This window comes from Capsicum annuum, chromosome 2, assembly GCF_002878395.1.
Source record: "Capsicum annuum cultivar UCD-10X-F1 chromosome 2, UCD10Xv1.1, whole genome shotgun sequence".
Lineage (NCBI taxonomy): Eukaryota > Viridiplantae > Streptophyta > Magnoliopsida > Solanales > Solanaceae > Capsicum > Capsicum annuum.
The window spans coordinates 142,203,174-142,215,984 of NC_061112.1; the positions used below are offsets into that span (position 1 = coordinate 142,203,174).

Here is a 12,811-nt window from a genome sequence, read left to right on the forward strand (position 1 = left end):
TCATGTTTTAATTTATGAGAATTGATATCATTAATTTTCAGAGATATATAGATTAACAACATCCCTCCATTTGTCATGTTTTAATTTATGACAGTTAATATCATTAATTTTCAGAGATAAATTAAATTATATTCATTTTATACTTTAAATATAAATTTAAATATTTGAAATTTAAAAAATGCAAAACATATCCGTAAAAAGTGAAGGGAGAAGGTATATAATATTATGCATCTGGCATGCATACATGGCATTTGACAGCAGTGCAACAATATTGTAACGAACAAACGTGGCATTCATGATTATGGACAACGCAATGCATAGCAAATCAGCCAAAAAAAGAAAAAAAAGAAAAAAAAAAAGGACAACACCTCACCAAACAAAGCACACAAATTTCACATTCACAGTTTCAATGTCTCATCAGAAATTTCAAACACCCTTTCGTTGATTCAGTTTTGCTACCTAGGTAGGTAGGTCACATTAATGAACCTTTTCCATTGTTGTTCTTGCTAGTGTTCACAGCTTTTGAGGATTTTATTAAGAGAAAGTTTACAATGTCTTTTTATCATTGCATTTTTTCTGGGTTGACTAGCTGACAACTGTTATATATTTCTTTATTTGTTCCAATTCGACGTGGATAAGATATTGTGTGGACGTATTTTTTTCTATGTGGAATCTGGATCTTGCTGTCACTCGTGAATAGTACTCTTATTTATTAATGTCTTGATTCATTATTATTTCTTGACCAAGGATTGTTTTTCCCTCTTCGAATTTTAAGTTGTGTAATTTTTTGCTTTTTTTCCCTTTGGCTGCTTTGAACCACCAATGCCATGGTGGGATTTAAGATCTGTTTTCTTTTTCAAGAATTTCAGATGCCTTACGGAGTCTCAGGTTCGTTAGGGTGTAAGTTGCTCTGTTCTTTAGTCTTCACGATGTCCTTTCCAGCTTTTGCTTTCTTTCTGATGTAATGTCATTTTTATACTTCCTTTTCTAAATGAAATGGACTCTCTTCTATGTCTGCTTCTCCATTGAAAAGCATATCTGAAGTTCTAAGGTTCGAAAGGTTACCTTTGGTTATTATTGAAGAGTACCAATTAAATCTAAACTTGTCCATTCCGTGCAAAGTTTAGGATTAATCCAAATGCAATAACCAAGTAATGTTTCGGGCAAACAACATAAATCCCGACAGTTTGGAACTTAATTACAGAATATCCCAACATTTTGCATAATTACTGAAATTTTTTATTTTAGGTCTGTCAAGGTACATAATTAGCTCCCGATACATACATTTTTTCCTTTATAAAGATACATAATCAGCTCCCGATACATTTTTACGATTTTGGGTCTGTCGAGATAGTAATACATCCAACAAAGATACATTTTCCTTGTAAAGATACATAATTAGCTCAACATAGATTTTTTCCTATTTTGGGTCTGTTGAGATACATAATTAGCTACCTACCGATACATACAACGAAGATACATAATTAGTTGGGATTTTTGTAATTACTACTTTGTAAGGATGAGGATTTGTATAAATATGGTAAGTTAAGGTGTATCTTTATGTTATTATTAATATTTCACGTACTTTGTCCTTCATTTTTTGTATGATTATTTGTGTTATTGTTGTATTGTGCCTATAATTTGTTCAATAGACTACTTATTTGCAGATATTTATCGGTTGATTTTCGTGTCTTATCTAAGCACGAGTTTGAATGAGACACGGACTGTAGTAGTTTCAAGTCTTAGACAAGCATGAGTCTAAATGAACTATGGATTGTAGTAGTTGCACCAACTGAATGCCGAAATACCACTTATAATGTAATGAGCTTTAGCTTGTTACACATGAGACACTGATAAGTTTTAGTTCCAACTTAATTGATTTATAATTGATTATTTTTTGGCTTTCAAGCAGAACGGATCAAGTCAAAGGTCGGAAACTTCTGCTGGATTTTCTCAACTGTTTCTGCCGCTGATTGCAAACAGGAAAAACCAGGTATAGATTTCTCATGTTCGATGTAATTAAGTAAATGGGACGGAAGTGAGTAGCTGGCATGGGTTATTCCATCCATAACATATTGTACAAGACTTGAGATGAAAGAAGGGTATGGATAAGTTTGGTCCTGATTTTGGGCGAATGGGCGAGATATTTACGAACTCAAAATACTGGACCGTCCTGTGTCCTATATGAGTCACGTACGGCTAGTGTACACTGACAAAATAAACTTTGGCTATTTTTAATAAGATGCACTTGGAACCATGCAAGAACACGTTATGTAAAACTCTCATTTGTTCCTTTCCGCCACTACTCGTTTTAGATGATCATGAGCATGTATTCAATTTTTTGGGAATATGCTTGAGATCTTTTTTAGGCACGTCAAACTTGCTTCACCATTTTGACCAATGGCTACCCTGATACTGTCTATACTTCCTTAGAATATAATGTTAGGTTTATTTCTATAAAGAAATTTATGGTTGACTATATAATGTACATTTTTTTAGATGTGGCAATCTGTTGTTTCACCTTGTGGGATGAAATAAACAAAATCTACATGGGCGCGTATGATGGATTTCTGATGCAAATTACCTTGTTGTGGCTCTGAAATTTAAACAAGGAGTTTATCCTGTGCTTAAGCATGCAGCTTATTACAAATTTAGACAAATAAGTCATTGGAATCATATTAAAAAAATACTCTTTAAGAACTTTTGCATGTTCTTAGCAGGGCAGAATGAGGGACGCCCAGCCTGGATCACACACTGTGAGGTCTCATGCTATGACAGTGATATCACATACTGTGAGGTCTCATGGGATAATGGTGGCAAGGACTCATTTGAATGACTGGCTGATATTAGTACTACTTTTGGCAATAGTTATCCTGCTGAATGCTATCCATCCGTTTTATCGGTTTGTCGGGAAAGGCATGATGGAAGACCTCAAGTATCCTTTAAAAAGTAATACTGTACCTATTTGGGCTGTGCCAGTGAGTTGATCCTCATTCTTCATTTAGTAGCTACAAGATTACTTTATTGAGGCAATTAGTACCCATATTCAGATTTCAAAATTTCCAAAATTTATCAGGTGTATGCTGTTCTGCTGCCTATGTTTGTTTTTCTGCTCATTTATTTTCGGCGAAGAGATGTCTATGACCTTCATCATGCCATATTAGGTAAGACATTCTTTGGATTTGGCTAGTTTTAGGGGAAAGTGGTTTATATCTGTTCTCACGATAAAAGCTTTCTGGTAGTCGTCCTCTAATTATGTCGTGATGGCAGGGCTTTTGTTCTCTGTTCTGGTAACAGCCGTTATCACAGGTGCTATAAAAGATGCAGTTGGACGGCCCAGGCCAGACTTCTTCTGGCGCTGTTTTCCAGATGGAAAAGAAGTATGTTTCAGTGATGGTTATAATTTATGCTTCTAGCTGTAGTCTAAGGCTTCTCAGTTGTAAGTTTGTATTTTATCAGTACGTTTGAACATTGATGGGTCAACAGGTTTACGATAAATGGGGAGATGTTGTATGCCATGGTGACAAAAATGTTGTTAAGGAGGGGCACAAGAGTTTTCCAAGTGGGCATACCTCCGGTAAGTAGAATGCATGTCTCGTTAATGTTCACATGCCTTGTAGGGAAAAAGATTGCATGTGTGGAGACATAGACTTGAAATTTACAGTGTCTCAGGATGTGTTTACGTTGCTTCTTTCTTGTTTTCTCGATCTTTGAGGATTTTGGATCAACTTGCAGTGTCCTTTGCTGGTCTTGGCTTTCTATCACTTTATTTATCTGGCAAGATACAAGCTTTTGACTGTAGAGGACATGTTGCGAAACTGTGTCTCGTGTTATTTCCTCTTCTTCTTGCATCTATGGTTGCCATTTCTCGGGTGGATGATTATTGGCATCATTGGCAGGATGTGTTTGCTGGAGGTCTAATTGGTGCGTTTTTATGTTTTATTTGTTGTTTGTATCTATAATAAAGAATCATCTTAATTGTAGAGTTGGGTAAACGAACTTATAATAAGACTCCGTGAGACACCAATCAAATGTGAGGATATTTTCCTTTTCAGGTTTTACAGTTGCAGCATTATGCTATTTGCAGTTTTTCCCACCACCATATCATGATCAAGGTCTGCCTTCATTCCTCCAATTGTCTCAGTGCTGTGAAAATTCTTGTGATGGAATATTAGAAGCTTTCACTTTCATGTTAAACTTAAGCTGCTTGTCAGAGTAAATAGTTGAATGAACGTGTTTACTTAATGTATCTCAAATGGATGTTCATCTTACTTGGGAGAAGCGTGAAACTTTTATTCCGTAGTTGATCCCAAGTTGTTACCACTTCTGCATTTGTGCTATACCTCAATTGTAAAATGATGTATGTGTAATTATACATAGCTTTAGTTAGTTCAACGTGGATAAAAGGTTCTCTCATTCAATTGCTCCCTGCAACTTGAGGGATCATGGCCTATGGAAAATGTAATGATAATTGCCTCTTGGAAGCCTGTGGGTCAAAGAAAGTAAATCTACTCTTTGAAATCCAAAAAATTTGATAAATCTGTGACCAAGGAAAAGGCCTTAGTTTTGGCCGAGCTGCATTACAAAAGGCAGCTATCCTCCCTATGAATGAATGTATCTAGAAAAAGGTTCTGGTTTATGTTCTTAGTAGAGGAATATGATATGGCCATGGAGAGAATTCTATGTACTATGCAGATGTTTGCTTCGCCTTCCCTTCTTTTTCTAGTCATATTCTAATTGTTTTGTCAATTTTGTACTCAGGCTGGGCAACCTATGCTTACTTCCGTGCCCTGGAGGAGTCTCGGGGAGCTGCAGAAGCTGCTAATAGAGCTAATGCCAATACAGATAATACACGCTGCACAGAGATTCAAATAGAAAGTCGTCAGAACGAGAGATCCAACAACACATTGACAGGCATTTCTTTATCCGGGGATTCTGGTCCAACCGTGGAAGATCTAGAATCTGGGAGGAGGTAGTTTAACTTGAGGCAATTGATAGTTAGAATGGTTCATACAAACACTGCTGCGGTACATGCTTGGGATTGCACAAATCACCTCTTTTGAAGAATAGATACATAGGATAGACTAGATTTCATTCTTGCCACACTGACACTATTCACAAGGCATATGCTTTTAAACATCCTAGATATAAAAAAATTGTCTTTTCTTTCTTATAGTTGTAGTTGCTCCCACTGCGAATTGGGGAGATGTATGATACTGTTACATGTAACACCAGTTTAGAGAGAGCATTTTTGTGAGGCGTGGATACAATGTTGCAACTTGTAAGCACCATGGGAGATTTATAACAAAATTACCTTTTCATGTTACTGGCCATATTACATACAAGCTTCTTCAAATACTCCGTCTAATCAAATCTCAATTACCCAACAAACACATATAGCGAAGGAAGGGTGACCAATAGAATATCCATCGAAAATTATATTACTTATGTGAAAAATCATGCAAGCACATAGTTCAAAAATATTTTCCATAGATAAAACAATACTCCTAGGTATAGATTAGAAAGGGTTTAGTGGAGCTACTTTTGGATTCAAAAAACCTAGACTTAAATTCATCCCATGAAAACCCAACACCAATCCCTTGGCCATACCCGAACCCGATACCAACACCACAACCCATCCCCACACCAAAAACTAGTTTAACATGGTTCCATTCCGAACCACCAAAACCTAGACCACCAACAGCTCCAACACCCACACCGATTCCACAGCCAATTCCGAATCCGCCGCCAGGTCCTAAAGTTGATTCTTCTAGTTTCCGGGTGTTGTCTTGTATGAATTCCGTCACTGATTGCCTCTTGCCGTCACGCTTTCCCTTTTTTCCGGTGAGATTAATGCCTTTTAACTTCCAGAGGGAATTTTTGTTGTTGTCGGCTTTTCGATAGCCAAATAAAGCATTGAGGTGAAGGGTTTTGTCCTGCATTCTTCTTTCACTTGTGAAAGGATAGGGATGGTCTTTTTGATGAAACTATAGGCTATAAAAGGTAATGTGCCTTTTCTACCAAGGGGGTTAATGGGAAAATTGACGAAAGATAGGAGAGGGATATGGAGATAAAGGGAAAAAGTAGTACAACCAACTAGTAATACTCCCCCGTTTCGAAATAAGTGAATTATTAAAATATTTATTGGTGATTCAAAATAAGTGAATTATTGAATCTTTTTTTAAATTTATCCTATGATTTGACAACTAATTAACTTTTGAAAAGGTATTACTAGGTCAACTTTTTCTTTTTTTTTGGGTAAAAATGAAAAGTTATATTGAATTTATGTGTTTAATGTTTTTTCCTTTATATGTGTGTCAAAATTCTACAATTTATTTATGATGAAATAGAGGGAGTAATAATCAGAAGTTTCTTAGTATTTCTCAATAATTATTATACTCTCACCATCTCAAATTATGTGTTGTAAAGGACTCCAAATTGTCGTGGGAATATTTAATCATTTACACTAATTTAGCCGTAGGTGCCTTGTAGTGCAGTGTGTTATTTAAAATTAAATAATTTTATTTATTATAGAGATTTTTAATGAAGCGTAAAAAGTTTAAATCACTTTTTAAATATATTTTACACTTTAATATATTAATGTAAACATAAAACACATATTTTAGTGTAAGCACATGTATATTTTACCTCTAGAAATTCCAAGTGATTGATGGTTCATCGCTTTTGCATCTGCAATGCAATATTTTTTTCCCTTGTTGTCAAAGCTCAAAAGCCAAGAGAGATACATCGATTTGAACAATATTTGTAATACAATTATTTTCCTTTTTTTTATATTTAAAAATTATTTATTATTTTTAAAGTCAAGTTATTCATCGATAACATTCTTATTACATACTTAAAACGTTTAAAATTTGGTACTTCTTAAATTTTTCTTATTCTAATGCTTTTCTATTTATTTTTAGATTTTTCGAATCTTCTTAAAATCTAATTTAGTTGATTTAGAATTCTTAAACTAATGAAAAAAGTATTAGTTGTTATTAATTTTGATGACTTCGAATAAGGAAGAGTTTTACCATATATATATATATATATATATAAAATTAATTTTCAACTCATTGATATTAGAAAAAAATAGTGAAAAAATAATTTTGTCTAAAGCAAAGACTTTTAATGAAGGATCAAAAGTTCAAAAAATATTTCTAAAAGCTTCATACTTTTAATATATTATAGATTATAGATATAAATTAATTACTCCACTAATTTTTTTTTTCATTTGTTTTGTATTTGGATTGCGCATAACCTTTACTTCTATAAAATTAGAAGTAATTTTATGAATACAGTCTTAATTAAATTTTATATCTTTTTCTAAATCAATAATGATTACATTTATTGAACAAGAGTTTAACAAAAAAAAAATCTTCAAATTATTTTTGATAGATTAAAAAAGTAAATATTTAGAAATATAAGTACAATTCAAATAGAATAAATAAAAAGGAACGAAGTGAGTAAGTTTTTGGTTAATGTAAATATGATTGATGCATGTATTAGTTACACCTTTTTAGTATTATATAAGTTGTATAACTTTAACCTCTGATTAAAGATGAAATAGTACTTATCATTCCACCACATCATTTAATGATATAAATTATAGCACATAATAAATTATAATATTAATATTTATAGGATTAGAGATAAAATTATTCGTAATACATCATATCAAATGATGAATAAAAAGTAATTTTAACATAATGAATTATAATACTATTAATTTCGATATAACTATACTCATATTTACTGCTTATACCCAATGACTCCGGGCATGGGCTGAGCTACCAATTTCGATTTTCGACTAGTAGAAGTCTCATGTCTTTCAAGATAATTTCAGATTGACTTTCGAACTTCTAGATGGATTATTTCATAATACTAATAATTTCCTTGTACTTTTATATATTCTCTGTTTCATTGGAGGGCTTGACTTTCTTCTCTTTTACTGCTCTTACTATCTTTTTATTTTTGTAATTATTTTTCTTTGAAGGTGTTCCTTTGACTCTTAGCTTCAATGTAATATGGGGTCTATTGAGGGTATGATGCTGATTTTATTCTCATTTCCTGTGAAGTAGAGAGATTTGATTGAAATTAGTTTACAAAATACGTAGATCATGTATACTTTATACTAAGTAAATAAACAGATATTATCCATATCAGTACACCTATATTCAACATATACATTGATAGCATACATGTTTCGTTTATTACTACATATCCGTAACTTTTCCCTTTAAGACATTTGCCTTTCGTTATCAAATCTCAAATTGATTCGAAAAGAATTTTTAGCCTTACAAGACAAATTATGAGAACGAACATACATATTATATATTTTTTCCGGGAAACCTCATTTAAATATTTTCAATAATGGGATGAGTCGTCCATCATTGAATTCTCATAATACCTCCCACAGGCTTTATTGACCTGCTGACCTAAAACAAACTAGTAGAAAATTAATACTCCCTACTTTCCTCTTTCTTGCTTCATCACACACGTAACATAATTAAAAAATCCATAACAAAATTCTCCTCTTACTGTATAAGTAGTGCAACATTGGTAATTCCCTCAACAACTCTCTCATAAACATAAATTCAGATAGAGAGGTATATAATATGGATTTGGTCCAAAACATATTCCATGGAGGCTTATTAAAGAAACAGTGGAGAAAAAGAAGATATCATCGTGTAGATGGTACCGGCAGGAAGAACATAAAGGTAGTAAAGTTTGGTGGAAAGGGTAAAAAAAGAACAATTTTATGGAGAATTAAAGCTATTCCAAAGTTGAAATTGAAGATTTTTTCACCTTTAAATTTATGGAACAAATTCAAGAATGCATACATGAACACGATGCTTCACTTAGCTGGAAATGTGAACGATGGGAATTTGTTTGGTACAAAAAGGATACCAAAGGCAAGGGAAGTACAATTGGGTTATTCAAATACTGAGTTTGAAAACAGACTTATATATGAGATTTACAAGTCCATGGTGCCTTCCATGGAATTATATCCAAATTTATAGCAACTGTTTTTTTTTTTAATTTTGATTTTTTGTTTTAATTATTTTCTTTCAATGGCCACCCTCTAGTAGAAAGATTGCTATTAGGGGTTTGATTATGTATGCATTCACTACTTCTTTTATTTTGTAACAAACGCTTTTGGAGTTGATTGGATGGATGGTCACACAACTTTGTGTATATTGACCAATGATCAAAGTTATTTTTTTTCTTTCAAAATGTACTCATTTATTTTACCTAATTAATATCTGATTCATGGTTATTTTAGCCGAAAATACAACTTCGGCCCCATATATAGCCTGAAATATTTGTGTTCAAATGAGTTGATTTTGTTGGTTAATTTTTTTCCCCACTTTTTAAATGTATATAGTATCATCATTATTGAAGTTAATGGGGTTCAGTTATTTGAGGACCAAATATGATATAAGTATTTAAAATCGAAGTTTAAGGAGAAACTACATGAATTAAAATAATTATTTCGTGACTTCTGACGAAATCAAAACTTAAAGAAGAAGGTAAGAAAATTTTGTTTGGAGTAAATAACAGGAGCTAATTAAGACGATTTTAACTAGTCTTTAATTTTGACCTATTTTCATCTGAAGTACATTAGTAAAAGAGATTTAGAATTTTTAAACTATTAGGAAAAACATCATTTTACGTAAATGTAATGATTACTTTATACTATTTCATTAGAAGTTCAACAAGAACTTTTTTAATTGTCCTTTTTCGAGATAGATGTTTATAAACGATCTCCTTTTTATTTCTCTTGTGTGTAATTTATGGAACTGCTCTTTTGAGCCATTAAAAAAAATTCATGAGAATACATTTACTCCACAATCTAAAATTTATTTTATTTTATAAATTAGACAATAGAATGTTTTATCAGTCCCAAAGCAACCTCTGCTAAACTTTTAAAAAAAATAGGGACAAAATGTAAATAGTAACCCAAAATGGACATTGGTGTAAAGTGCGAAGTTGAGGGATGACTTTTCAGCCCATTCAAACTTGAGAAGTGCCAAAACAATAGTTGGGCTTACTTGTTATATTAGAACCATGGGCCTGTATCTGCAAGCTCAAACTTTGAAGAAGTGAAATTTCATACAGGCCCAATTAACTTGTTCAGCTGGTTGCTCGTGTCTAATAACTCATTTGACCCTAATAAACTTCAAAATTCCAAATCCTAAACAATTTTGATTTACGGTTGAGGTTGAGGGTTGATTAGCCTCTAAGTGAGTGCTGCAAAGTTTTATGTTTACACTAATAATTATTTTATTTACAATCGATAATGGTGATATAAAGTAATGCTTCCAGAATCCAACTTCATACTAAATCCTAAATAGTAGCTTGAAGGTTACTCAATCGTAAACCAAAATTGTTCAGGATTTGAATTTTTTTTAAGTTTATTGGGTTTGCACTGTTATAAATAGGTACCTAGTCTTTGACGAACAACAAGTCACAAAACAACTTCATTGATTGAAGTCGTATCTGAGAGTTGAGGGGCTGAGACTTGATCTGTCTACAGCCCCTCCTCTCTCAGTTACAATTTCATCCAATGAATTAACAACCCTCTACAAAGTAACAACAGGTATGGATCCACATTTTTTTTTTACCCTGTTTCTCTTCTCGTTTGATTGATTATGCCTGTACAAATATGTAGCAGTTTCATGTAATTTAAAAGTGTTAATGGAAATAACTTCTTTCTTACGTTCTTACTTGCAAGAACGAGTTCTTGAAGAACAAGTTAAATAATGAATCTCCTTTTAATCATGTTCATAATCTTCTGTTTATGCATGACGTTTACGGTTATCTACATATATATATATATATATATATATATATATATATATATATATATATTTTATTTTATTTTTGCACTGAAATTACATCAGGGAAAGAAAGGGTATTCACACATGGTATAATTATTTTTCTTGCTACAATCGACAAGTAGGGTGGTAGAAGGTAAGTTTAATTCTTCCAGAAATTTAATAGAAATCTTGATAAGTTGTTGACTTTCCTTGTTGATGTAAACCCCTTTCTAGCATAAAGGTGATAAAAGAATACATAATAGTGTACGTAAGGGAGCTTAGTGCTAGCTCCACCAGTGGCGGAGCCAGGAATTTGATGAAGAGTGTGCAAATTTTCTTCTCAGTTGCATTAAGGGTGTGCAACATTAAATACACACTCATAATAGCTAACGTTTAGCCTATGTATACAACATAATTTTTCGACAAAGGATGTGCATCTAACCACCCTTTGATATAGGTAGCTCCGCCCATGAGCTGCACAAGGCATCCGAAACCCCATTGCCGTCTGGCTATATGCCATATAGACACACATATTTGTTGTACGTACAAAAGATGCAAGACAGAAACTATGTTAAATCAGATAGTGATTGTAACTAGATCGATCGATCGATCCTAAATCCACAACTGTCCCAACATTGTTGATTTTTACTCAAATGTGGCTTCTGCAGAAGGTGGAAATTCCTAGCTCTATACACTCTCAGAAGTAGTAACCCTGCTCTCTATTTTTCGTGCTTGTTAGTTCAATCAATTTTTCTTTTTTGTTGGGGGTGGGGGGTGGGGGGTATACTACCAATGCAAAAATACTCTTGACGTTATACTAATGATTCAAATACATCCTCGCTCTGTTAAGCTATCCAAGGTGGACTTTTAGTCCCTCGTGGTACTGACATTTTGGTGAAGTGGATGCCATATGGCATGTCACCTCAACCCATTGTACAATGTTGGGGTACTTTTAGATAGGATAAAATTGATTCTCTTTGAAAAGCTATATAAGATCTCGTAATGCGCTGTTTTATGAATGTTCCTATATTTTCAGAAGTGTGCTGCTAACATGCAAACCGTTTTGTTATGTACCAAATAATATCTGAATATGTACAGTCAAATCTCGGCAGCACGTTTGTCTAAAAATTTTAGAGAGGTGCTGCGCTATTATATATGCATGTATACTGATATTTGATGTGCAGATCTCATTTCAGTGTCTTGCGCTCAATTAGTTTGTCAAATTCTAACCAAATTAGTTTTTTTCTTGATTAACTCTTGTAACTAGTTCTTGTCCTCCAAGTAATTTCAAATGGACATACATATATTTATATATTTTACAACATAATTGCACTATTATAAATAGGTACCTACCCAATACAACTTCATCGATTGAAATCTTATCTGAGAGATGAGGTACTGAGACTTGATCTGTCTACAGTGCCTCCTCTCTCAGTTACGATTTCATCCAATGAATTAACAACCCTCTGCAAAATAACAATAGGTATATATGGATCCACACTTTTTTTTATCTTTTTTTCTTCTTGTTTGATCATGCCTACACGCTTTTTTTTAGCTTCTTTTTCTTCTTGTTTGATCATGCATGCCTATACAAATATATAACCGGGGGTTCTTCAAGAATAAATTAAATAATGAAATCTCTCTTTAATCAAGTTTATAATCCTGTTGTTTATGCATGATGCTTACATCTATATATCTTCAAGATTTGAATGTAAATATTGTTTGCACTTGATCGACAAGGGTGTTAGATACAAAGCTAAGTTATGCTTCCAGAAATTTATCAGAGATGTTGATAATTTCTTGACTTTCTTGTTAATTTAAACCCTTTTCTAGCAGAAAGGTGATAAACTAATAGTATATATAATAGAACGTAGGGTATCTTAGTGCTGCACAGACCATTCCAAAACTCTATTGTCGTCTGGTTCATGTCATATTGACACACATATTTATTAATTTGTTGGACGTACAGAAGATGCACATATATTCTT

The 12,811-nt window shown here is 33.0% G+C and overlaps 2 protein-coding genes across 11 annotated transcripts; one reads left to right on the forward strand and one right to left on the reverse strand.

The window, feature by feature from the left end:
* The first annotated feature begins 251 nt into the window (after positions 1–251).
* On the forward strand, positions 252–5,326 carry LOC107860088 (putative lipid phosphate phosphatase 3, chloroplastic). Of its 10 annotated transcripts, none has more exons than XM_047407284.1 (9): positions 252–467; positions 1,913–1,993; positions 2,718–2,978; positions 3,077–3,164; positions 3,271–3,380; positions 3,487–3,577; positions 3,736–3,924; positions 4,056–4,115; positions 4,762–5,326. In XM_047407284.1, the coding sequence occupies exons 3-9, from the start codon at positions 2,727–2,729 to the stop codon at positions 4,974–4,976; spliced, it is 1,005 nt and encodes a 334-aa protein (XP_047263240.1). In that variant the 5' UTR covers positions 252–467; positions 1,913–1,993; positions 2,718–2,726; the 3' UTR covers positions 4,977–5,326. The 10 variants fall into 10 exon arrangements, with proteins under 10 accessions (XP_047263240.1, XP_047263238.1, XP_047263241.1 ...); XM_047407282.1 differs by having other exon boundaries at positions 2,721–2,978; XM_047407285.1 differs by having other exon boundaries at positions 252–463.
* Positions 5,327–5,507: 181 nt separating this feature from the next.
* On the reverse strand, positions 5,508–5,942 carry LOC107858310 (keratin, type II cytoskeletal 60 kDa, component III). The gene has a single exon (XM_016702983.1). The coding sequence runs from the start codon at positions 5,940–5,942 to the stop codon at positions 5,508–5,510; it is 435 nt and encodes a 144-aa protein (XP_016558469.1).
* Between the last annotated feature and the right edge of the window lie 6,869 nt (positions 5,943–12,811).